Source organism: Pristiophorus japonicus, chromosome 15 (genome assembly GCF_044704955.1).
Source record: "Pristiophorus japonicus isolate sPriJap1 chromosome 15, sPriJap1.hap1, whole genome shotgun sequence".
Taxonomy (NCBI): domain Eukaryota; kingdom Metazoa; phylum Chordata; class Chondrichthyes; family Pristiophoridae; genus Pristiophorus; species Pristiophorus japonicus.
In genome coordinates, this window is record NC_091991.1 from 22,790,094 (window position 1) to 22,817,399 (window position 27,306).

General features: G+C 43.8%; 1 protein-coding gene across 1 annotated transcript in view; it reads right to left on the minus strand.

Moving 5' to 3' along the window:
- LOC139281428 (myelin regulatory factor-like protein) overlaps positions 1 to 27,306 on the minus strand; it is a 103,769-nt gene that overhangs the window by 34,434 nt on the left and 42,029 nt on the right. Inside the window, exons 9-16 of the mRNA XM_070901589.1 lie at positions 23,739 to 23,849; positions 23,486 to 23,576; positions 22,535 to 22,735; positions 22,049 to 22,157; positions 15,647 to 15,756; positions 9,825 to 9,988; positions 4,801 to 4,861; positions 3,546 to 3,634 (exon numbers count right to left, since the gene is read on the minus strand). Coding sequence (XP_070757690.1) covers positions 3,546 to 3,634; positions 4,801 to 4,861; positions 9,825 to 9,988; positions 15,647 to 15,756; positions 22,049 to 22,157; positions 22,535 to 22,735; positions 23,486 to 23,576; positions 23,739 to 23,849 — 936 coding nt within the window. The remainder of the gene's footprint in view (positions 1 to 3,545; positions 3,635 to 4,800; positions 4,862 to 9,824; positions 9,989 to 15,646; positions 15,757 to 22,048; positions 22,158 to 22,534; positions 22,736 to 23,485; positions 23,577 to 23,738; positions 23,850 to 27,306) is intronic.

The following is a 27,306-nucleotide window of genomic DNA, read 5'->3' on the forward strand; positions in this document are numbered from 1 at the left end:
CTGTTCCACACATACTCTACTCCAACTCATTTATGTCCCAGATTCTCAAAACTGTGGAACTCGGAGTCTACAGACTTTAATATAAAAACTTTGCATCACCTATACACTACTTTATTTTGATTCATCTTGGTGCTGGTCGTTCCCATAGCTTTTGAATATTAAACAGAACACCCCACACGCAGTAATCCCTGAAAGAGGAAGTCCAGTTCAATCCCGGAAGGGGGAAACAGAGGATAAGCTCTTTCACACACAGGATAGGAAAACTAGAGATTATGATGCCCCTTCTTTTTACATAATTGCGATTGATGGATTAATGAGCAGCCATTGACAGAAGACTTGGAATGAGTTGCCTGTCCTCTCAGCCAGCAAACAGTACATGGGGGGGGATACAAGCAGATGAATAAATTAAAAATGTATTTGAAAATCAAAAAACATTTATAAGAACGTTATACCATTTAAGTGAATTGGGAAAATATCCATACACCATAAAACATAAAGCATGAAAGATTTTGGAATTGAGTTATGTATAAAGGTGATGTTTTAAAACAAAGTGAATTCACAGACATTTAAAAAGAAAGGCCATAGGCAATGAATGTGTCATTAAAGCCAGATGGGCCAATTTGTGGAACTTACAACTGAAATGATGAGGGTCAATTATTTTTCCCCATGCCCATTAGCCAGGATGGCCACCATTCTTTTGAGAACAGGGGGAGATGTCCTATTTAAGATCATAACCCCAGAGGGGAGGCGAGGTCCCTGGTTTAATTAACAGGCCACCTGGTGAATCACTATGAGGAGGAAGTCAGTGTTGCAGCTCTTCCCCTGGCTGGGGACACAAAGGAGTACAACGTTGAACAGAGAACTATGAGACAGTCATAGGCCTGAACCTGGCAGCTAAAAAGAGAGACCATTGATGGCAAATTGATAAAATGTTGTGTTATGTAAAGATGTGTGTATCGTCCCAGTATCTTAAATGTAATGTAAGTACTATGCCACACCACAGAGGGCGCTGCAGTGGGAAACCCTAGTAGTACCTGTAAGAAGGACTATATAAGGCTGACCACCACACCTGGGAGGCACTCTGGAGCTGAACAATAAAGGACGAAGGTCACAGCAGTTAGGCTTACACCAGACCGTGTGGAGTCAGTGATTTGTGTGCTACATACCCCACATTGGCAACGAGGAAGCGGACGAACTCCATGCAACCATGGCTACTCTGGGCTCGCTAAAGGATTTTACCATGTGCAATGATTGGGAGGCCTTTACGGAAAGGCTCGAGTACTACTTCACAGCAAATGACCTGACGGAGGACACATACGCAATGAGAGAGAAGCGTAAGGCGATATTGCTCTCCAGTTGTGGAGATGAGGTTTACTGTCTCGTCAGGGATTTGCTGGCACCTGGGAGCGCCAGGGACAAGTCATACGAGGAGCTGACTGAACTCATTCGTGACCAGCTGAAACCGAAGGAGAGCATCCTCACGGCCAGATACAAATTTTACCATCACTGCAGACCCGAGGGCCAAGATATCACCAAATATGCTGCGGACCTCAGGAGACTCGCGGCGCCGTGTGATTTTGGGGCACACCTTTACGAGGCTTTGCAGGACGTTTTCATTATGGGGATTGGCCATGAGGGCCTCCTTCACAAGCTGCTGGCCATGGAACCCACAGTCACTCTGACAAAGGCCATCGCCATCAGCCGGGCATATATGACCTCGACTTGCAGCACCAAGCAAATGATCCACACAGTCTCGAACCCGGCAGGCACTATCCACAGGATAGCGCCCACCATGGACAAAACTGCAGAACGTGGCTCTGCCCGGGGCAGAGAGCACGGACCTTGGGATCCTGGAGCACACAGAGTCCGCCGAGGGGGGCCAATCAAGCAGCACCATGCTGGCGCTGTGGAGGAAGCCATGGGGCTCACCGGTGCAGGTTTGCGGAGTATATGTGCAATACCTGCCACGTTAAAGGCCACCTTCAGCGTATGTGTAAAATAAATCGGACTCACCATGTGGCTTAGGAGATGGGGAGCAGGTAGAAGAAGATGAGGTGCTTGGACTGTATACGTGCACCGACGATTCGCCCCCAGTGATAAGGGAAGTAAAAATCAACGGAGTCCCAGTGAGTATGGAAGTGGACACAGGCTCGGGTCCGTCGTTGATGAGTCGGAAAACTTTTGATAAACTGTGGATTAACCCAGCTGCACGACCCAAGCTGGTCCCGGTCACGGTGAAGCTGCGTATATACACCAGGGAACTAATACCTGTTCTCGGCAGAGCGATGGTGCAGGTATCCCACGGGGACGAGATGCACGCTTTACCTTTGTGGGTCGTTGCAGGTGATGGGCCGACACTCCTCGGCCGGAGGTGGATGGGGAAGGTCCGTGGGAGCTGGGAAGACTTCACCACTCCACAGGCTGCTGCTCCCCGGGGTGCTGCCGTGCCCCGGGTCCCCAGAGAGCAGCGCCGACCGAGCTGGAGCTGCAGCCTCAATCTACTCACAGGCAAGTCCCAGCCCCGGACCTCACACAGAGACCCTGCAGGCCCAGCCCCCACAGGCAAGGGCGGGGTGCTGAGGGATCCACGGGCCGGCGGTTCGGAAGGGCCCCGCAGAGGAAGAGGCCGTTGGACAGGCCCCGCCGAGGAGCTGGTAGCGTCGGGGCCGCTACGGAGGCCGCGGGGGACGCGGCAAGTGCGGTCGCTGGAGAGGCCACGATGGCCGCAGGAGAGGCAGCAAGTCAGGTGGCAGCGGAGGGGAGCAGAGGCTGTGACGGCGGAGGGTATCTGGAGCGGCGGAGAAGAAGATGGCGGCGGCATCGTGTCGGAGCTGCAGAGCATCAAAGATGGCGGCGCCCAAGGAGAAGCCTCGTGGAATCCACCTGCATCAAAGATGGCGCCTTAAAGAGGAAATGCACCCTGGAGTCTTAAAAGGGCCTTACAAAGAGGTGGTCCCCACAAAGGACTTCTGTTCGGCAGAGCGAGTCTAAAATGAGCAATGTTAATGTGAGATAGTGAATTTATAATAAGAATTACTTTTTTATGCTGAATGACCACTGTATTTGTGTAAAATAATGGATTAAGTACAATTAATGATAACGGCTAACAAGGAAATCAAGGATCCGCTACCAGTCAATAACCAGTTAATGTACCAGATAATATGTACCATACTAACACACTGTCTATGCCCACCTGCCTTCCGTTGGACAATTGTGATGTTATGTAATGATGTGTGTATCGTTGTCCTGCGTCCAGGTGGGGGGGGGAAGGTGATGTTATGTAATGATGTGTGTATCGTCCCAGTACCTTAAATGTAATGCAAATACTATGCCACACCACAGAGGGCGCTGCGGTGGGAAACCCTGGTAGTACCTGTAACAAGGACTATATAAGGCTGACCACCACACCTGGGAGGCACTCTGGAGCTGAACAATAAAGGACGAAGGTCACAGCAGTTAGACTTACACCAGACCGTGTGGAGTCAGTGATTTGTGTGCTACATACCCCACATGTTGCATAATTTATTCTTAGTTTAATTGCTTACCAAAATGCCATGAGACCCAATAAAGCCATGATGACAATATAGAAAACCTTGTGTGGGGAACAGTCATATTTCTTCTGGTTAAGGTAGGCCTAGATTACAAAAAATAAAAAAATTGCATAAAAGTTGGTGCATCTGGATTTACTAATTTGCTGACATCAGAAGCCTTCACAAAATACTTTTAACAAGCAGCTTGAAAGATGCAAACAGTGAAATACTTCCAATAAGGAAAATAATATGTTATTGAACAATGACACCATTAAATATGTATTTTCCTGCAATAGGGAAATAAGAACCAAAAGTCTCGTCAAAATTGGAATAAAATATTTCCATTGAATTTCACCTTTGATAGACTAACACATGAAGGAGTGTGTTGCAAGGACAATATGCTTCTGGAAGTTAAGACGATTTTGATAAAGTGATGCTCAAATGGTTTATGATATAATCAGAACCTAAACCATGTGCTAGTGCCTTATAACACACGCAGTCTGTGTGTCCTTTTAAGGACACTTTTTAAAATCCATTAGCACAATTTATTCATTAACCTTGTCAGTCACTCCTAAGATTTGAATTTGATTGTCAGAATTTACCCTCTTTTCTACTGATGTTCAATTGAGGCAAATAAATCAAGTGCGTATTAATCTTCGATTAAGTCTTGTTCTACAATATATAATCTTTAATCACATTTTGTCATTCCCTCAACGAACACCTAAATAACAGATGGTCTGGTCATTTATCTCATTGCTGTTTGTGGAGCTGGAGGTGCACAAAAGTTTTAAGATGTCCTAAGGTTGTGAAAGACGCTATATAGATGCACGTCTTTCTATTTACTTCACTGAATTCAAAGTCGCTTCATTCAACTTATATATTTATTTTAGTATTCAATTCCCATTTTGCTTTATTTTTTACATTGATGAATTAAAATGATTGGATAATTGAATTGTTTAGTGTAAAAGTTATTTTGAATTATCAGTTCTTAAAAAAGAAAGGATTTTTAAAATTCATTATTGGGATGTGGCTGTATCTGGCAAAGATGGCATTTCTTGACCATCCCTAGTTGGCCTCGAGAAGATGGTGGTGGGCCAAGTTCAGTAGTCTGTGTGGTCAACGTACTCTCACAATGCTGTTAGGTAGGGAGTTCCAGGATTTTGACGCAACAATGTTATTGGATGCCAAAAAAAATCTGCCACCGTACTCATTTCTCACCATAAGAAAAATAATTGATGACACAATACAGCTCTCTTTTACTCTCACATACCTTGTGTTTGGCTAGAACAGGTTTCTTTGGTGGTGGTACGTAGCTTGTCCGACCAAAAAGGCTGTAAAACGGTAAACAAATCTTAATTTGGTTAGTCTTTTCACTAGATACATATTGATATTGCTTTGTTTTCTTTTTGTAGGCTGAGTTATAAACCAAAATGAGGTAACTTTATTCTATTGGTAAATGGTTGGAAAATTTTGCACAATGCACGTTTGACCTATCTGGCTGCGACAACGCCCCAGAATCGCAAAGTCATTAAATTACCTGTGTAAATCGCAATGAAAGTGATAATTGGAGAAGTCTTATAACGTACCAGAAATGAAGTTTTAAGGGATCAGAGGTGTCATAAATCTCATATTGAACTAAACACTAGCCATGTTTTATGTTTATACGTGTTCAATAAAATGGATACTTTTTTGTTCTATGGCAGACATGAGGCCTCGATCCAGAACTCTCACTAGTGAAGATGGAAACTTGGAATTGGTCAGAGGGATCTCGAAATGAAATCTGTTGGGATGAGCTAGAAATAATTAATGACATTTTAAAAAGCAGAGATGGAGACATAAACATAGAAACATAGAAAATAGGTGCAGGTGTAGGCCATCCGGCCCTTCGAGCCTGCACCACCATTCAGCAAGATCATGGCTGATCATTCCTTCAGTATGGAGCTTTCTCTCCATACCCCTTGATCCCTTTAGCCGCAAGGGCCATATCTAACTCCCTCTTGAATGTTGATCCAATGAACTGGCATCAACAACTCTCTGCAGTCGGGAATTCCACAGGTTAACAACTCTCTGAGTGAAGAAGTTCCTCCTCATCTCAGTCCTAAATGACTTACCCCTTATCCTAAGACTATGTCCCCTGGTGCCGGACTTCCCCAACATCGGGAACATTCTTCCTGCATCTAACCTGTCCAGTCGCGTCAGAATTTTATATGTTTCTATGAGATCCCCTCTCATTCTTCTAAACTCCAGTGAATACAGGCCCAGTCGATCCAGTCACTCCTCATATGTCAGTCCTGCCATCCCAGGAATCAGTCTTTTTGAACCTTCGCTGCACTCCTTCAATAGCAGGAACGTCCTTCCTCAGATTAGGAGACCAAAACTGAACACAATATTCCAGGTGAAGCCTCACCAAGGCCCGATACAACTGCAGTAAGACTTTCCTGCTCCTATATTCAAATCCCCTTGCTTTGAAGGCCAACATACCATTTGCCTTCTTCACCGCCTGCTGTACCTGCAAGCCAACCTTCAATGACTGATGAATCATGGCACTCAGGTGTCGCTGCACCTCCCCTTTTCCTAATCTCCCGCCATTCAGATAATATTCTGCCTTTGTGTTTTTGCCCCTAAAGAGGATAACTTCACATTTATCCACATTATACTGCATCTGCCATGTATTTGCCCACTCGCCTAACGTATCCAAATCATCCTGCAGCCTCTTAGTGTCCTCCTCACAGCTCACACCGCCACCCAGTTTAGTGTCATCTGCAAACTTGGAGATATTACACTCAATTCCATCATCCAAATCATTAATATATATTGTAAAGAGCTAGGGTCCCAGCACCGAGCCCTGCGGCACTCCACTAGTCACTGCCTGCCATTCTGAAAAGGACCTGTTAATCCCGACTCTCTGCTTCCTGTCTGCCAACCAGTTCTCTATCCACGTCAGTACATTACCCCCAATACCATGTGCTTTGATTTTGCACACCAATCTCTTGTGTGGGATCTTGTCAAAAGCCTTTTGAAAGTCCAAATACACCACATCCACTGATTCTCCCCTGTCCACTCTATTAGTTACATCCTCAAAAAATTCCAGAAGATTTGTCAAGCATGATTTCTTCTTCATAAATCTATGCTGGCTTGGACCAATCCTATCACTGCTTTCCAAATGTGCTGCTATTTATCCTTAATGATTGATTCCAACATTTTCCCCACTACTGATGTCAGGCTAACTGGTCTATAATTACTCATTTTCTCTCTCCCTCCTTTTTTAAAAAGTGGTGTTACATTAGCAACTCTCCAGTCCATAGGAACTGATCCAGAGTCAATAAACTGTTGGAAAATTATCAATGCATCCACTATTTCTTGGGCCACTTCCTTAAGTACTCTGGGATGCAGACTATCAGGTCCTGGGGATTTATCGGCCTTCAATCCCATCAATTTCCCTAACACAATTTCCCGCCTAATAAGGATATCCTTCAGTTCCTTCTTCTCACTAGACCTTCGGTCCCCTAGTACATCCGGAAGGTTATTTGTGTCTTCCTTTGTGAAGACAGAACCAAAGTACTTGTTCAATTGGTCTGCCATTTCTTTGTTCCCCATTATAAATTCACCCGAATCCGACTGCAAGGGACCTACGTTTGTCTTCACTAATGTTTTTCTCTTCATATATCTATAGAAGCTCTTGCAGTCATTTTTTGTATTTCCGGCAAGCTTCCTCTCGTACTCTATTTTTCCTCTCTTAATTAAACCCTTTGTCTTCCTCTGCTGTATTCTAAATTTCTTCCAGTCCTCCGGCTTGCTACTTTTTCTGGCTAATTTGTATGTCTCTTCCTTGGATTTAACACGATCCTTAATTTCCCCAGTTAGCTAAGGTTGAGCCACCTTCCCTGTTTTATTTTTACTCCAGACAGGGATATATATAATTGTTGAAGTTCGTCCATATGATCTTTAAAGGTTTGCCATTGCCTATCCACCATCAACCCTTTAAGTATCATTTGCCAGTCTAATCTAGCCAATTCGCGCCTCATACCATCAAAGTTACCTTTCCTTCGGTTCAGGACCCTAGTTTCTGAATTAACTTTGTCACTCTCCATCTTAATAAAGAATTCTACCATATTATGGTCACTCTTCCCCAAGGGGCCTCGCACAGCAAGATTGCTAATTAGTCCCTTCTCATTACACATCACCCAGTCTAGGATGGCCAGCTCTCTGGTTGGCTCCTCGATATATTGGTCTAGAAAACCATCCCCAATACACTCCAGGAAATCCTCCTCCATGGCATTGCTACCAGTTAGGTTAGCCCAATCAATAAATAGATTAAAGTCGTCCATGATTACTGCTGTATCTTTATTACACACATCCCTTATTTCTTGTTTGATGCTGCTCCCAACCTCACTACTACTATTTGGTGGCCTGTACACAACTCCCACTCGCGTTTTCTGCCCTTTGGTATTCCGTAGCTCCACCCATACTGATTCCACATCATCCAAGCTAATTTCCTTCCTTAAAATTACATTAATTTCCTCTTTAACTAGCAATGCCACCCCGCCTCCTTTTCCTTTCTGTCTATCCTTCCTGAATGCTGAATACCCCTGGATGTTGAGTTCCCAGCCTTGGTCACCATGATGCCAATCACATCATACCCGTTAACTGCTGTCTGCGCAGTTAATTCGTCCACCTTATTCCTAATACTCCTCGCATTGAGGCACAAAGCCTTCAGGCTTGTCTTTTTAACACACTTTGACCCTTTAGAATTCTGCTGTAAAGTGGCCCTTTTTGTTTTTTGCCTTGGGTTTCTCTGCCCTCCACTTTTACTATTCTCCTTTCCATCTTTTGCTTCTGTCTCCATTTTATTCCCCTCTGTCTCCCTACATAGGTTTCCATCCCCCTGCCATATTAGTTTAACTCCTCCCAAAAAGCACTAGCAAGCACTCCCACTCGGACATTGGTTCCGGCCCTGCCCAGGTGCAGATCGGATGAAAGAGAGCGAATAGTGAGGAAATTCACAGGAGTGAGTTAGCAGTGGGTATGAAAGGTTCCTTCATTCCCAGGGCAAATTATTTTAAAATGTATTTAATGAACTGTTGTAGTTGGCAAGTATTCTCCCTTGCGGTGGAGAAAGAGGCAAAAGAAAACTCCAAATTGTCTGAGTGACAAGAAGCATGCAGCAGAACACTATCTCTCCTCTTGGCCATAGGTAGTATATGCTTTTGATACTTAGAGGAGGAAGTTTAGGACTGAAATGAGGAGAAATTTCTTGACTCAGAGGTTGGTGAATCTTTGGAATTCTCTACCCCAGAGGGCTGTGGAGGCTCAGTTGTTGAATATATTTAATACAGGGATCGATAGATTTTTGAATATTAAGGGAATCAAGGGATATGGGAAACGGCAGGAAAGTGGAGTTGAGGTCGAAGATCAGCCATGATCTCATTTAATGGTGGAACAGGCTCGAGGGGCCGAATGGCCTACTCCTGCTCCTAATGCTTATGTTCTTATGTTCTACGAAGAGAAAGGAAAAGCTAGTGTTAGCTATTGCTGCTTACAGAGAAAGAATACAACTGGTGATATTGTGGGGACACTTTTCTTGGTGATAAGGTGATCAGGTGAATTCTTAATGTGTAGATACTGTATTTTAACACAGCTAAAACAATGATCAATAATGTAATCAGTTATAATATAGAATACGTTTGATTATAGCTAGTTAGTTACAAATACTAATTAATTATATTATTTCAAGGAAGCAATACTTTGTAGTAATTAGTATGTTACAGTGGTAACAGAAATAAATAAAGTACAACTTTTCTTTTTCTCCTCTAATAATTTGGTTTCTTTACTCTTCCTTTTCAGATTGGGCAATTAATGCTTGTACATCATCATAGACAGTCCTTCGGAGTCGAGGACGACACCACAGGTGTTAGCAGCTCTCTGGTATTTCCCAGGCCATTTTAGTGTGGGAGATTATCCAATGAGTGATGTTGGACTATTTTTAATCCACTTCATATCAGCCCTCCACAACCACTTCCAGCTTCTAACACTGGACAGTAATTACGAGAGGAAACTTCAGGGAATGGTTTCCCTCCCGAGCCCAGGAATGCCGGAGGTCTTTGTAGTGGCCTTATTTTTATTTCAGCTAAGCCATGCTAACTCAGCACAAAACAGCGATGAATTTGGGAAATTCTTGAGCTGCGTGGCTAAGTGTCGTATCATACAGTGAATCTATCTACTTAGTACCACATAATTGTAGCTTTTTATTACCAAGCTCATTAATACAGGACATAAATTGTAAAATATCTACACCTGTTCCTATTTTTCTCACTTAGCGTGGATTTTGCGCTCCCAATCCGCTTCAGCTTGGCAAGATTTTTGTTCCAGACTTCTAATTCTTGGATTCTTTTTTCAAAATTGTTGGTCAACTTGCACAGCTCTTTCACTGCCCCAACATTCTCCATGAAAATTTGTTCCTACAGAAAAGAAACTTACTTTTTCATCTAACAAAGTACAAATTCAGAAATATGCACAACAGTGGCAAAAACAAAACAATTTTCTTAAAATTACTACCTACCAATTAAACATCTTGCAGAAATAGAGAAGATGTGAGCTGCCTTCACCACTACAATCGTTGGACTAAACATATCCTGACGGGCAACTGCTTCAACTTAAGTGGCTTTTATATTGTGTTTAGTGCTTTTTCCACCAGCTCCCTTTATGCGGATTTTGCGCAGCCAGCGACGATATCAACGTAAATTGGCTGGATTTGCTAAGGCTGAAAGCTGGGAAGACCCATAAAATGAGTCTTAGCAAACCCAACATGTTACAGTTGTCACCACAGGTTGCAAAGCACCTGTGCATAGGGAGCCGGTAACATCAGAGTAATATATAGCTGTAGAGCAGTTCACTAATGGAATAGTCTGACCCCTAGTAGAGTAACTGAAAACTTGGGTTGGACCAGTTAGAAAAGGAAATGGCAGATTCCTAATTCAGAATACAAATTTGATGTTAAGGTAGGAGAATGCTGAACGTACTTTTATAGGCCGCAGGTTTGAACTTAGGAACTATAAGTGGCTTGAACAGACGGTCCCCATTCTTTAATCTTTTATGATGACCGATGGCTCTTTAAAAGTAAACAATAGTAAACTGAAAAGCATTTCAGAATACTATAAATATGAAATGAAGTCTGAAACCCATAAGTATAATTTACACTTCAGGAATGACACACATAATTACACATACGCTTATAGCCTTCACAATGAGCATTTAAAAGAAAATTATGAAAATCATTAAGATGTGAAAGGCGCTTTATAAATCCAAGTTCATTTGTTCTTTCTTTATTAGAAATGTGTAAATGTTGCAGCTGAAATCTTCGCTTTTATCTTACAGGAAATCTCAAGAGTTCGACTGCCTTTTCACTTACGAAATGCAAACGAGGGTTCCAATCACTGCCACGTACAAGTTCTTGAAAATCTTTGATGGGCAAGAGTATAATTAAACAGTTTTGGTAACTAACATGGCCTAAGATCAATAAAAGAATTAAACTCTATGCTTTAATTCAAATACTAACATTTCAAAGTCAAAGTCAAAGGGCTAGAACCTCTACTTTTGTGCTTATTGCCCAAAAATGGACGTTATTTCCAGCGCGGACAGTAAAAAAGGATTTTCAGATCGCCGGCTTCTCGCCCATTCGCAAAGCACCTAGTCTCCATTTTTGAAAATGGGCGTAACCGCGAGCGATATGAAATGGGCGGTAGCGTTAAATCTCGCTGACCTTCTGCCGTAAAGTGTGGCCATCCTTAGCAACAGAAGGCAACGCTCGATTCCCGATGTCAAGGGTCATCATGACATGCGCAGAAGAGGAGACAGAGAGAGAGGGAGCTCAGAGGGACTGAAAGGGGCGTCTGGGTGTGGTGTGGCTGCTTTGGGAGGAAGGAGGGAGACTTTAGAGCTTCACAGCAAGTAGGCAAACAAAAATCAGCTGTTACATATATGCCCAAATTTGGCCTATAATGGAGAGAGAGGAGGAGGCATCACAGCACGCTGTGGAGACCGACGCTGGAGAGAAGCACATAGAAACATAGAAAATAGGTGCAAGGGTAGGCCATTCGGCCCTTCTAGCCTGCACCGCCATTCAATGAGTTCATGGCTGAACATGCAACTTCAGTACCCCCTTCCTGCTTTCTCGCCATACCCCTTGATCTCCCTAGTAGTAAGGACTTCATCTAACTCCCTTTTGAATATATTTAGTGAATTGGCCTCAACAACTTTCTGTGGTAGAGAATTCCACAGGTTCACCACTCTCTGGGTGAAGAAGTTTCTCCTCATCTCGGTCCTAAATGGCTTACGCCTTATCCTTAGGCTGTGACCCCTGGTTCTGGACTTCCCCAACATTGGGAACATTCTTCCTGCATCTAACCTGTCTAAACCCGTCAGAATTTTAAACGTTTCTATGAGGTCCCCTCTCATTCTTCTGAACTCCAGTGAATACAAGCCCAGTTGATCCAGTCTTTCTTGATAGGTCAGTCCCACCATCCCAGGAATCAGTCTGGTGAACCTTCGCTGCACTCCCTCAATAGCAAGAATGTCCTTCCTCAAGTTAGGAGACCAAAACTGTACACAATACTCCAGGTGTGGCCTCACCAAGGCCCTGTAGCAACACCTCCCTGCCCCTGTACTCAAATCCCCTCGCTATGAAGGCCAACATGCCATTTGCCTTCTTCACCGCCTGCTGTACCTGCATGCCAACTTTCAATGACTGATGTACCATGACACCCAGGTCTCGTTGCACCTCCCCTTTTCCTAATCTGCCGCCATTCAGATAATATTCTGCCTTCATGTTTTTGCCACCAAAGTGGATAACCTCACATTTATCCACATTATACTGCAGATGTGAGGTCTTGCATTTTTACCGGGAATGCTTTACTCAAAGCCTGTGGTCACGGTGTATGTCTTTAGGTAAAGAATGATAATAATCATAATAATCATGATTACATCTGTCGGTTCTGTATTGTATCAGTCTCTGTGAAATTACTTAGCAATGATATCAAGCAATGATCTCATGCCATGTTGTCCTGTCATCTTTTACAGAAGAAGCTATCAACGATGAGGTCCGTGCAGCGGCGAATGGGTGGGGGGGGTCACCAGTCACCAGTGACATCACTGACATGGAGGAGCGGGTACTCGCACTCGTGGGGAAGCACCCCCGGATGCATCTGCAGATCCTGAAGTGATGCCAAGTGAGTAAATCTTACACCATTGTGTGATGTGAGGTCAATAGATGCCACACCCACTCATATCCTATCATATATGACAGATGATTTCTAAAATTGTCATAGAAATAATGATGGCCTAATGAAAATCATTGCAATGCAAATGTGTTGATGGTCATGAAATGTGATGTCTGCGATGATTTTGAGAGCGGTGGTGCTTTTTTTGTGCATATGCTGTGTGTAGTGCTGGACTCGTCTTGTGACCCTAGCACTCTCTTTTCCTCCAATAACCTAATTTGTGTTTTTCAGCTCAGCACGTCCCAGGGCAACACCACAGAGACCAGAAGGTGAGGGCGTGGGGCCCGACTCTCCAGACGATCCAACATCTGGTGCAGAGGAGCTCCGATTCTTGCCCGTCAATCCGCTGGGTCTGTTCTCCACGGATGAGAGCGCGGACTTCGAGGAAACTGCATCACCACGCTCCAGAAGCCATTCCACCCCAAGGCAATCTAGTGGTCCTCCAGTCATTCCCACCTCCACTCTGGAGGTACTGGCCCCAAGCACCTCACCACAGAGCACCCCATTTCTCCCCAGGACTGCGTCGACCCCGCGGATATCTCGTGGACGTGGCAGGTCTGTTCCACAAGCGCCACATGACAGCGGAGATGGTACAGTTGTCCAGGAGGACTGTAGACATTGGTGACCAGCTCATCGAAGCATTGGGGGGCATATCCCAACAGCTAGCCACCATGACTGAGTACATTCCGTGGATGAAACAGGGGTCACAGTCTAAGGATAAGGGGTAAGCCATTTAGGACCGAGATGAGGAGAAACTTGTTCACCCAGAGAGTGGTGAACCTGTGGAATTCTCTACTACAGAAAGTAGTTGAGGCCAATTCACTAAATATATTCAAAAGGGAGTTAGATGAAGTCCTTACTACTAGGGGGATCAAGGGGTATGGCGAGAAAGCAGGAAGGGGGTACTGAAGTTGCATGTTCAGCCATGAACTCATTGAATGGCGGTGCAGGCTAGAAGGGCTGAATGGCCTACTCCTGCACCTATTTTCTATGTTTCTATGTTTCTATGATGGCGGAGGCCCTGGATGCGATAGCCAGAAACATTGCTGGCACAGGCCTCCCAATGGTCCCCGAGCACGGCACTCCACCCCTAAGTTCCGCACCACCACTGCGAACGACAGATGAGAGCAAGGACCAAGATCCTGCTTCTGCATCAGAGAATGTTGCCCCTCGGCACCCCCCACTTCTGTACCCATCCAACCACCACATATGTCTTCATCCCCCCAATCAGGCACCACCTGAGGAGCTCCTCAGCCAGACGCGTGGAGCGAGGAGGGGAAGGGGTAGAGGTGGGGTGAAGGGGAGGGGGGAGCGAAAGTGAGGTGCATGTCTGCAGGTGATGGCTGTGTTATATCTCCATCTGGGTGTATGCAATTTGTTGTAATGTATGGGGGCTGGGGATCATGCTCCTGCTTTGCCTTTGTATTCTGTGTTGCTGGACTAGTTGAACATTTGATTGATGTCAATGGTGGAAAAAGTGGGGCGTGGGCAGGTGTTGGGTGTTATTGCCTGTGATACTTATGATTTCAGACCAATGTTGGCATAAAATGTTTTTTATTGAACATAACCTTGTTGCACATTGTCTCAGATAGCTGCACCGTTACACACTGGTGATTCCTTAAAATGAAAGGGTTAAATACAACTTAACATCAATCAACGTAAACTTTAACTGGCACCAAGGTGATGGGCACCATTGATGTCGGAGCTGCACACACACACAGCAGTGTGTCAGCGTTGTCACTCACATCAACGCTCTTTCAGGCAAATCGTTCAGATCTCAGCTCCTCACGTAAGAGCCTTGTAGCTATGTAGCCACCACGGGCCCTTTCCTGCGGTCTGGAGGGGGTCGTGGGCATGGTTACATAGTCAGCCTGATTGTCTGGCTCTACGTCAGTGTCCAGCCCTTCGTCGTCCTCTTCCTCTCTCTCCTGAGGTGGAGCATCAGTGCCTTCTGGCAATTCTTGGCCCCTCCTGATAGCCAGGTTGTGCAGCATCGAGCACACGACCACGAATTTACCTACTTGCTCAGGGTTGTATTGTAGCTCCCCTCCTGAGTGGTCAAGACATCTGAAGCGCTGCTTAAGCACAGTTATTGTTAGGTGGCCCTATTGCATTGAAAGTATAATAGCGAGTGATCAGAAGCAATGATTTCCTCACTAAAATACACCTGGAGTAAAGCCCAATAGTCCAGAGTCTGAAAATATGTCTGTTGAGATGTTCACTTCACCTGAGAAGTCAATGCAAACTCCCCTGAAGTTGAGGCAGTCTTTTGAATGAAGCGACCTGCGATTTAAAAAATGCCAGTCACACTGCTGGCGTTTGTTCAGAACTGTTGCACTTTTTCTGGCCGTTTTTTTGGGCGAGCGATATTATGGGCGATGTGTGCGCGAGGTGATGAAAGTATTGGTGGGCGATCTCCTGGGCGTTAGTCTCACCAGATGTGCTCTTTACGACAAAAAAAGTGGGTGGGCATTATTATTGAATCTCGGCGTTAATTCCGTGCGATATTATGGATGTTGATTTTGCCCATTCTGATGATTTCGTCCCAAAAAGGTGGGCAGGTGGTAATATTTTTTCCTGGCATTGAGCACATGGGGAAAGTAACGCTCGGCGATAAGTTTCCGAAAAATATCCGTCATTTCCATTTTGTGCCAAAATGGGCGATATATGGGCGTTGTACATCATTTCAGTGGTAAAATGGGCATTAAGTGGGCGTTAAACATTCAAAAAAAGTGGAGGTTCTAACCCAAACAAGTTATAGATTGAAGCCTTGGGGCAATGGCCAATATTTTTGTATATTTCAGATCAGTCATAAATATTAGAAATTCTAAATTCTATTACTTTGTCAACCATGAGGAAATTCTCGATTTTATCACCATTGTTATAGGTCACATCCCCAACTTCCCTTACAGCTGATGGCAGGATTTCTTTCACTTCCTGTGCTATTATACCTGTTTGAAACAAAAGATCATTGGACATAATGCTGGCAGTAAACCATTAAACACAGCAATGTATAAATCTTATCAGCAATAATATTAACCATTATGAAAGCAAACTTGTATTATTTTAATGAGTGCATACTTCAATTAAAATTGTGTAACAAATAATTTTTACGCGAATATTGATTCAATTGTCTAATGTTTTGTAATCCAATCTTAAAGATGGTCATACATAAAGAAATCCAGTTTATACAATGGTCGCTGGAACAGCAAGTACCTGCAATGTAATTATCACTTCTTCATGGGCCTACTTTTGGCCATCGCGTTAACTGTTCTGTTACATGATCAAATTTCATAGAAACATAGAAAATAGGTGCAGGAGTAGGCCATTCGGCCCTTCGAGCCTGCACCATCATTCCTTCAGTACCCCTTTCCTGCTTTCTCTCCATACCCCTTGATCCCCTTAACCGCAAGGGCCATATCTAACTCCCTCTTGAATATATCCAATGAACTGGCATCAACAACTCTCTGCAGCAGGGAATTCCACAGGTTAACAACTCTCTGAGTGAAGAAGTTTCTCCTCATCTCAGTCCTAAAAGGCCTGACCCTTATCCTAAGACTGTGTCCCCTGGTTCTGGACTTCCCCAATATCGGGAACATTCTTCCCACATCTAGCCTGTCTAGTCCAGTCAGAATCTTATATGTTTCTGAGATCCCCTCTCATCCTTCTAAACTCCAGTGAATAAAGGCCCAGTTGATCCAGTCTCTTCTCATATGTCATTCCAGCCATTCCTGGAATCAGTCTGGTGAACCTTTGCTGCACTCCCTCAATAGCAAGAACGTACTTCCTCAGATTAGGAGACCAAAACTGAACACAATATTCCAGATGGGGCCTCACCAAGGCCCTGTACAACTGTAGCAAGACTTCCCTGCTCCTATACTCAAATCCCCTTGCTATGAAGGCCAACATACCATTTGCCTTCTTCACCTCCTGCTGTACCTGCATGCCAACTTTCAATGATTGATGAACCATGACACCCAGGTCTCGCTGCACATCCCCTTTTCCTAATCTTCCGCCATTCAGATAATATTCTGCCTTCGTGTTTCTGCCCCCAAAGTGGATAACCTCACATTTATCCACATTATATTGCATCTGCCGTGTATTTGCCCACTCACCAAACCTGTCCAAGTCACCCTGCAGCCTCTTAGTGTCCTCCTCACAGATCACACCGCCACCAAGTTTAGTGTCATCTGCAAACTTGGAGATATTACACTCAATTCCATCATCTAAATCATTTATATATATTGTAAAGAGCTGGGGTCCCAGCACTGAGCCCTGCGGCACTCCACGAGTCACTGCCTCCCATTCTGAAAAGGACCCGTTAACCCCGACTCTCTGCTTCCTGTCTGCCAACCAATTCTCTATCCACGTCAGTACATTACCCCCAATACCATGTGCTTTGATTTTGCACACCAATCTCTTGTGTGGAACCTTGTCAAAAGCCTTTTGAAAGTCCAAATACACCACATCCACTGGTTCTCCCTTGTCCACCCTACTAGTTATATTGTCAAAAAATTCCAGAAGATTTGTCAAGCATGATTTCCCTTTCATAAATCCATGCTAACTTGGACCAATTCTATCACTGCTCTCCAAATGAGCTGCTATTTCATCTTTAATGATCGATTCCAACATTTTCCCCACCACCGATGTCAGGCTAACTGGTCTATAATTACCCGTTTTCTCTCCCTCCTTTTTGAAAAAGTGCTGTTGCATTAGCAACCCTCCAGTTCATAGGAACTAATCCAGAGTCGATAGACTGTTGGAAAATTATCACCAATGCATCCACTATTTCTAGGGACACTTCCTTAAGTACTCTGGGATGTAGACTATCAGGCCCTGGGGATTTATCGGCCTTCAACCCCGTCAATTTCCCGAACACAATTTCCCGCCTAATAAGGATATCCTTCAGTTCCTTCTTCTCACTAGACCTTCGGTCCCCTAGTACATCCGGAAGGTTATTTGTGTCTTCCTTTGTGAAGACAGAACCAAAGTACTTGTTCAATTGGTCTGCCATTTCTTTGTTCCCCATTATAAATTCTCCCGAATCTGACTGTAAGGGACCAATGCTTGTCTTCACTAATCTTTTTCTCTTCACATACCCATAGAAGCTTTTGCAGTCATTTTTTGTGTTTCCGGCAAGCTTCCTCTCTTATTCTATTTTCCCCCTCCGTCCTCCTCTGCTGTATTCTAAATTTCTCCCAGCCCTCCGATTTGCTACTTTTTCTGGCAAATCTGTATGCCTCTTCCTTGGATTTAACTCTATCCTTAATTTCCCTTGTAAGCCACGGTTGAGCCACCTTCCCAGTTTTATTTTTACTCCAGACAGGGATGTACAATTGTTGAAGTTCGTCCAGATGATCTTTAAAGGTTTGCCATTGCCTATCCACCGTCAACCCTTTAAGTATCATTTGCCAATCTAATCTAGCCAATTCGCGTCTCATACCATCAAAGTTACCTTTCCTTAAGTTCAGGACCCTAGTTTCTGAATTAACTTTGTCACTCTCCATCTTAATAAAGAATTCTACCATATTATGGTCACTCTTCCCCAAGGGGCCTTGCACAACAAGATTGCTAATTAGTCCCTTCTCATTACACATCACCCAGTCTAGGATGGCCAGCTCTCTGGTTGGTTCCTCGATATATTGGTCTGGAAAACCATCCCTAATACACTCCAGGAAATCCTCCTCCACCGCATTGCTACCAGTTAGGTTAGCCCAATCAATATGTAGATTAAAGTCACCCATGATTACTGCTGTACCTTTATTGCACATATCACTTATTTCCTGTTTGATGCTGTCCCCAACCTCACTACTACTATTTGGTGGCCTGTACACAACTCCCACGAGTGTTTTCTGCCCTTTGGTATTCCATAGCTCCACCCATACCGATTCCACATCATCCAATGTCCTTCCTTACTATTGCATTAATTTCCTCTTTAACCAGCAACGCCACCCCGCCTCCTTTTCCTTTCTGTCTATCCTTCCTAAATGCTGAATACCCCTGGATGTTGAGTTCCCAGCCTTGGTCACCCTGGAGCCATGTCTCCGTGATGCCAATCACATCATAGCCGTTAACTGCTATCTGCGCAGTTAATTCGTCCACTTTATTCCGAATACTCCTCGCATTGAGACACAGAGCCTTTAGGCTTGACTTTTTAAACACACTTTGACCCTTTAGAATTCTGCTGTAAAGTAGCTCTTTTTGTTTTTTGCCTTGGGTTTCTCTGCCCTCCACTTTTACTATTCTCCTTTCTATCTTTTGCTTCTGTCTCTATTTTATTCCCCTCTGTCTCCCTGCATAGGTTCCCATCCTCCTGCCATATTAGTTTAACTCCTCCCAAACAGCACTAGCAAACACTCCCCCTAGGACATTGGTTCCGGTCCTGCCCAGGTGCAGACCGTCTAGTTTGTACTGGTCCCACCTCCCCCAGAACCGGTTCCAATGTCCCAGGAATTTGAATCCCTCCCCTCTGCACCACTGCTCAAGCCACGTATTCATCTGAGCTATCCTGCGATTCCTAGTCCGACTAGCACGTGGCACTGGTAGCAATCCTGAGACTACTACTTTTGAGGTCCTACTTTTTAAATTTAACTCTTAGCTCCCTAAATTCGTCTCGTAGGACCTCATCCCGTCTTTTACCTATATCGTTGGCACCTATATGCACCACGACAACTGGCCGTTCAACCTCCATTTTCAGAATGTCCTGCACCCGCTCCGAGTCATCCTTGACCCTTGCACCAGGGAGGCAACATACCATCCTGGAGTCTCGGTTGCGGCCACAGAAACGCCGATCTATTCCCCTTACAGTCAAATCCCCTATCACTATTGCTCTCCCACTCTTTTTCCTGCCCTCCTGTGCAGCAGAGCCAGCCACGGTGCCATGAACCTGGCTGCTGCTGCTCTCCCCTGATGAGTCATCCCCCTCAACAGTACTCAAACTGGTGTATCTGTTTTGCAGGGGGATGACTGCAGGGGACCCCTGCACTACCTTCCTTGCACTGCTCTTCCTGCTGGTCTTCCATTCCCTATCTGGCTGTGTACCCTTTACCTGCGGTGAGACCAACTCGCTAAATGTGCTATTCACGTCATTCTCAGCATCGTGGATGCTCCAGAGTGAATCCACCCGCAGCTCCAGTTCCGCAACGCGGTCTGTCAGGAGCTGGAGGCGGATATACCTCCCGCACAAGTAGTCGTCAGGGACACTGGAGGCGTCCCTAATTTCCCACATGGTACAGGAGGAGCATAACACGTGTCCGAGCTCTCCTGCCATGACTTAACCCCGCGATTAACTTAATTTGGCAACAACAATGCTAAAGGTTCCTTACTGAAATAGAAAAAAGAAAAAGAAAAATTACTTACCAATCACTTACCCCCTTGGCTCTGACGTCACCTTTCGATTTCTTTACTTTTTTGCCTTCTGTCCCCGCTGCAGCTGCACCGGTACGCCTCTCACCAACCCCGGACTCGCACTGTTCCAAACTCCTGTCTCCTCGACTCCCGCTGGCCTTTATAGGCCTCTCGCTGACCCCGGACTTGCGCTGCTCCGAGCTCCCGACTCCTCGACTGACTGCTCGAACTGCTCAACTCCCGTTGGCCTTTATAGGCCTCTCGCCGACCCTGGACTCGCGCTGCTCCGAGATCCCGCCTCCTTGACTGACTGCTCGAACTGCTCGACTCCAGTTGGCCTTTATAGGCCTCTCGCCGACCCCGGACTCGCGCTGCTCCGAGCTCCCGCCTCCTCGACTGACTGCTCGAACTGCTAGACTCCCGCTGGCCTTTATAGGCCTCTCGCCGACCCCGGACTCGCGCTGCTCCAAGCTCCCGCCTCCTCGACTGTCTGCTCGAACTGCTAGACTCCCGCTGGCCTTTATAGGCCTCTCGCCGACCCCGGACTTGCGCTGCTCCAAGCTCCCGCCTCTTCGACTGACTACTGATGGTATCGCTTTCCTCTACAGTCCAAAATAAACACTCAAATTTAATTTGAACAAAAAAAATGGCAATCCAAAAAAAATTAATAGTCACAAAACACAAGCTCATCCCGATCAGCTTATTCTTCTATTCATTTCGCCCTCATGTGCTCATCTAGTTTCCCCTTAAATGCATCTATGTATTTGCCCCAACCACTCCATGTGGTAGCGATTTCCACATTCTCACCTCTGAGTAAAAAAGTTTCTCCTGAATTTCTTACTGGATTTATTAGTGACAACCTTATATTTATGGCCTCTAGTTTTGGATACCCCCACAAGTGGAAAAATTTTTATTTACCAAAAGACAAAAAGATGCATACTGCGTAATAGCAATAAAATGATTTGGAAGGAAAACTATTTACAAGGACAACAAAAAGTTATAATGGGCAAAGTTCCATGTTGCAAATGAATGATCACAATATGGTACTGACTTAAACCTATGAATAGAAACAACTTCACCCTTCCTGCCCCATCAATCTGTCATTAATAGTCTCTGGCTTCCATCTATACTACGTCTTTCCCTGAGGGACTAAAGGGAACAGCATCAAATGGGAAGATGTCACACAAGACATTAGCAGAGAGAGTAATCAATGTTACCATTCCAATGAACAGCAAAAAAGCACAAATAAGTATAAACTCCAGAGATATTAACTTAGAATACAGCACAACAGATGATGAATAGTACCCAATTACCCTATGTAAAATATGCAAGGACAACAGTTCAGCAAAAAGAGATGAAGCACCCTTCCAGCTTTGTATGAATATGAATGCACTTACAAAAGCAAATTAGTGGCATTGTAACATCAAATGAGAATTAACTAAATTGGATCATTACTCAAAACCATGACACCAAAACTCAAATTTCTAATGCAGAGAAACCAATAGACTATCAACATGAAATATCCCATACATAGGAACAGGACTAGGCCATTCAGCCCATCTAGCCTGATCCACCATTCAATGAGATTATGTTCATCATAAACACAGCACAACACATGGTTCCCTGTTGTGACGTAGTTTTTATACAACTATTAGACCTGTACAGACAGAATACACAAGCAATAAAGTCACAATTGCTTTGTGGGGTCTGCTCTATTCACTATTTAAAGGCTCATCATGCCAGTACCTGTCTGTTTTCATCTATACCGCAGGATGCAAAAAATATTCAGCTTTTAAATGCTACCATCTTTCCAAATTAACATTTTCATAAAAACATAAAAATAACATACTTCATTGAATGTTTTCTGAATGGTTGATAAAACTTGAGCTGCATTACCAGTTTCATGAGGACGATCGACTCCCATTTTGGATGCAAAGTCAGGCTTGTAGTCATACTCGACTAGCCTCATTTGTGTTATCCGTTTTAGTTGCTCGGTAGTATCAACCTACAAGAGAAAAAAAATACTATCTGTTACACCCGTCCATGATAGCATTGGCAGAAGTGATTGCGAGGTCTACTTCTGTGGGATTTGGAGCACTTTATCAGATCTGTACTTTTTTCCTTTGAGGCTGTCTGTCGCTTTAAGCTGCTGCAGGTGTACACGTGCTGCATCAGCAGCCATTTCTCCCTCACTCTCGCACTCAAGCATAGATGTGACCGCCACCAGGAGCCTGCCAAAAAATGTAAAAGAGGCTGACCCCGAAAACTTCAGTGAGTTAGGTGGAGGGTGGAGAGCAGGGGGCGGAAATCCCACTCCTCCATACTTCTGCTGACAATCTCGGTCACTTTGTATCACTCAATACATGTGTCATAAATACTCACTTCATGGATATTCTGTTTAGCTCGTCTGTCAGATGGATACATGACCGTTCCCATTACTTTCACATTGCCACACACAACCAATGCCTCATCTGGCGTATCTGTGTTGATTCCCACTTGACCATGACAGACAAGTGCGTTAGGGGCTTGTCCTTTTTGCCATGTTACTTCACGTTCATTCTCAAACTGACTAGGATTTGAAGCCTGAAAGAAGTCAAGGTGCCAATTGTTACTCCAAATTCATAACTAGTAATTTTTGATGTTGTATTAAAATTGTCTACATTATTTAGAACCCTGTTTATCTCTACTTGTGTTTACTTGAGTAAACAAAGTGACTATTTTATACAACTTTGGGGAACAGATAATCATTTAACACTGTTTTTTTCTTTGCAGAAGTTGTAACAGACATCGCAATAGCTGGCTGATTCACAAAGCAGAAATCACTAAACTTTTGTTTACTAGTATATTATGTATATGTAAACTAATGATAACTTTATCTTATATTAATACCAAATCCACATGAAATAGAAAGTCTAGAAATGTGCACTGTAAAATCAAATGACAAGAGAGTAGCTGTCCTTTTATTGAAGTGAATGGCAAAATTTGAAGATAAGACTTTATAATATTCCTTCCCCTATATCAAGCAAATGTAAAACAAATCCAGGCTAATCACGCGGTGTGTTGGATTCGAACATGTTGCTGATGGCCATAGCTTTCCACCAGCAGAAATACTATCATTTAAAAGAATATCACACTTTGTGTGTGTTCGAAGACAATGATAAATGGTGTTGAAAAATCTAGAGATTTGTTATTCAATGTCATTTCAGGATGTTACTGCCTTGTATTACACTCAAACTCTGTGTTACCACTTTTATTACATATTAGATATATTAATAATTTTAAATATATTTTAAACTGTTTTTCTTGAATGCAGCTGATTTTCAATATACTTACCCGCACAATTATTTTTTCAGATGTGTGAGCAGCGATTAAATAATTCTGGTTTTGGCAGACAGCATACAGACCAACTACAAGCATAAAGTATCTAGAGAAAGGAGAAAGTCCTATTAGAGCAACCTTAGTTTATTTATTAATAAATACTGACCATTCTGATACGTTTTGAAAGAATACATTTTAAAAAAAAATCATATTCCAATATTGAAAAGGATAAAAATTGAGATATAAACAACACATACTGCAAACATACCTCTGATCAGGATTAGGTTTCCCCTTCTTCCTCATGTTGTTTGTTGTTGTTTCACCAAAGTGTAATCTTCCTAAAGTGATTTTTGTAGTTTGGTCTCCTGGCAAATCAATCCTTGGAAAAAAATAAATCATTGAATTCACTATAAACCATGAAAGACGCAGGGCCAGACTTTCCTATCATATCCAGCGGGTTCGCGGCAATTTTCTCGGCAGCACAGCTGCTTTTCTGCCCGGCGAAAGTTTCCCCCTAAGTTTTTTAGTGGTATCGCCCACATCTGAATACGCCCGCCGGGACCAAACCGCCAACATGCAACGGCGATAAAATCACCAGGGCGTACGTTTGGCCTCAACCGCCGACGTCTAGATCGCCGAGAGAACCACCCTTTAAAAGCTGCTTAAACAGGGCGGCAGGTGAGTACTCTGCAAAGAAAGGTAAGTTAAAGGTTCTTTATTTTTTTTATTTTTTATTTTAAAACGGCGATTAGGTGTAAAAGTGGCTCGAGAATGATTTTTACGGTTTTTTTTTTTAATTGAAATTTTTTTTTTAAAGTTTTCCCCCCTCCCTAGCCCCAACCGCAGCCTCGGACTAAATTTTTTAAAAAACGCCCGTTTTACTTGGTTTCCCCTTAACCGCCGAGAAAACCGTCGAGAATAAAGGTGCGATTAGTTTTAATTAGTTAACATAAAAGTGGAAATTCTCGCCAGCGTTACTTACCAAACGTTAGCGGTTTTTCTGAGCGGGCCATCGGGCGTTGAGGGGCTCATAGGAAAGTCTAGCCCGCACTATGTAAAAAGGGGAGTAATTGACAGGCATTTCGCCTAAAATGCGACTTTAACGATAACTTGTAGACTGGCAGCTGCAATGTTAAATCTAGCCAGATAGTAACCTGTTTACACTAGAACCACAAATGTGCACAGCTGCTCTCTCAGAAGTTCATTTTAAATGTTTAAAAGAATGTATACCCTGACTCCAGAATGATACTGCTACTCCATCAATGTGAAGTGGAAGCTTCTTTGTACCAATGCAAAACTGTAGTTTCAACGTACACTTAAATTTATTGGTTATATACATAGAACTATTGCGTACACCCAAAATTAAATAACTTCCTGTGTCTTCAACATTACTAATACTTAACAGTGTATAATTGCTTTATTGATTTCAACACATTAATTAACTTGTGCTTCAAGTACTAAGGGTATCAATGATGATGGTGCGAGACTGGTTTCTATTCTTATTACTAAGTGCATCGGTTTCTCACTGACTTCCTGCCATCCCATCATTGCATCTATTTGCACCTTTATTTTCAGGTGAGGTTCTATTGAAAAGAATTCACACTTTAAGGGAAGACGAGAAAGAACTGGGGAGACTGCTATAAACGTAATGTAAGAGGGGACCACTGAGTCTGCTAAACCGCTCAGTATAGAAAATTGATACAAGAACAGCAATTATGAGAAATACGACCTAATGGAGGCAACAGCAGAACCAGACTACATCGGCGAACTTATAGAGAATTGTGCCAATAAAGATAGGACCAATCTGAGCACACAAAGAGAAAACATGTAATCTCAAGAAAGCTCAAAGGGAGTAAGAAAGTGCTAGATATACACAAAGGGCTGGATTTTCCAGTTCTTTGCGCTCCAGGTTTCACCCGAGCAGTGTGAAAGGCGGCGTTCAGGTCTCCCGCGCCCCTTTGCGATCCTCCAGTCTGTTTTTGCGACGGTGCTGAGCAGCACCGCTGGGAAGACCTATGCCAGGGGTGCAATGCCTCTGGCTGCGATACCGTCCGAGTTTTGACTCCTGCCCGACCCGTACCCCTGGAATCGTGCCTCGCAATGACCGCCTGGGAAATCAGTGCGGTCCAACCATGCCGGCAGCGGTGATGAAGGTAAAGTGCTGTACAGGTAAGTGAGAGTGTTTGTTCTTTCAAATTTTTCAGCTATTTGTGTTGTGGTGGCATGGACAATGTTTTGGGAATATTTGTGTGTTTTTTTTTTAAGGTTTCTCCACACCCTTCCCCCCTCCCCCCGCTGCCCTCCTCCCCGGCCCCGCCCACCCAAGGCCTCGAAATACAGAAAAACCTAAAATCCAGCCCAATAAATATGTCATCATATGAAGAGACCATTTTCTGTTTTCATTAAGAATTTCCTGTTTTACTTATTCCAAAAGTAGTTGGATTACACAGGACTGTCTGATACAGCCTCTTACTATTTTAAAGTCGTGACACAGGATGAGGATTATAAAGAGTGTATGTTGGAAATATTCCTTATAGTTCCAATGATTCAAAAGCATATTCTGAACAACACAAATATTATATAAATATGTGAAATTTTTCAACTCTGCATGATTTTTGTTGCGTATAGAAGAACTCCACGAGGCTGAGTACTGTGAGCAAAACTTAGTGTGACCTTAGTCTTCTTTATTACAACTCCAGAGTGCCTAAACATGGCAGCCAACCTTTTATACTGACCCAGCACGTGTGTGCAGGTGACCATTAGGACTCCAACAGTTGCGCCCTCTGGTGGTAAGTATTACATAGTTACATACATAACAATTTTCTATGCCAGAGCCACACTCTAATGACTTCATGGAAAATTCAGAATGTAAAACACAATCAACAATCAGCTGTTGATTTTGTAAGATTCTTGTGCTGGAGAAAAATTATATCGTAAAACTGCTGACCCTGAAATCTGCACACCCAAACTGTCTCCTAAATAAATGGTCTGACACTGGAGGAGGGCTTTGCTGGCTCTACTAAACTAGCATAGGTTATAATCCCTCAAGTAAGTAAATTGTAGTGTGCCCAAGTTCTGTGTGCACAGACATTGATGCTGTGAATTTTGGAGGAAACCAGAGCAGCCCCACCATAGAAGAGTATAACACACTCAGTACAAGCATTGCTACAGTTGTACAGGGCCTTGGTGAGGCCACACCTGGAGTATTGTGTACAGTTTTGGTCTCCTAACCTGAGGAAGGATATTCTTGCTATTGAGGGAGTGCAGCGAAGGTTCACCAGACTGATTCCCGGGATGGCGGGACTGACCTATCAAGAAAGACTGGATCAACTGGGCTTGTATTCACTGGAGTTCAGAAGAATGAGAGGGGACCTCATAGAAACGTTTAAAATTCTGACGGGTTTAGACAGGTTAGATGCAGGAAGAATGTTCCCAATGTTGGGGAAGTCCAGAACCAGGGGTCACAGTCTAAGGATAAGGGCTAAGCCATTTAGGACCGAGATGAGGAGAAACTACTTCACCCAGAGAGTGGTGAACCTGTGGAATTCTCTACCACAGAAAGTAGTTGAGGCCAATTCACTAAATATATTCAAAAGGGAGTTAGATGAATTCCTTACTACTCGGGGGATCAAGGGGTATGGCGAGAAAGCAGGAAGGGGGTACTGAAGTCTCATGTTCAGCCATGAACTCATTGAATGGCGGTGCAGGCTAGAAGGGCTGAATGGCCTGCTCCTGCACCTAGTTTCTATGTTTTAATGTGCCTTACTTGCACTGCCTCCCAGAGTATAAAAGCAGCACAAGAAGCTCAAAACTACAGCTCCAATGCCTAAGAGGGA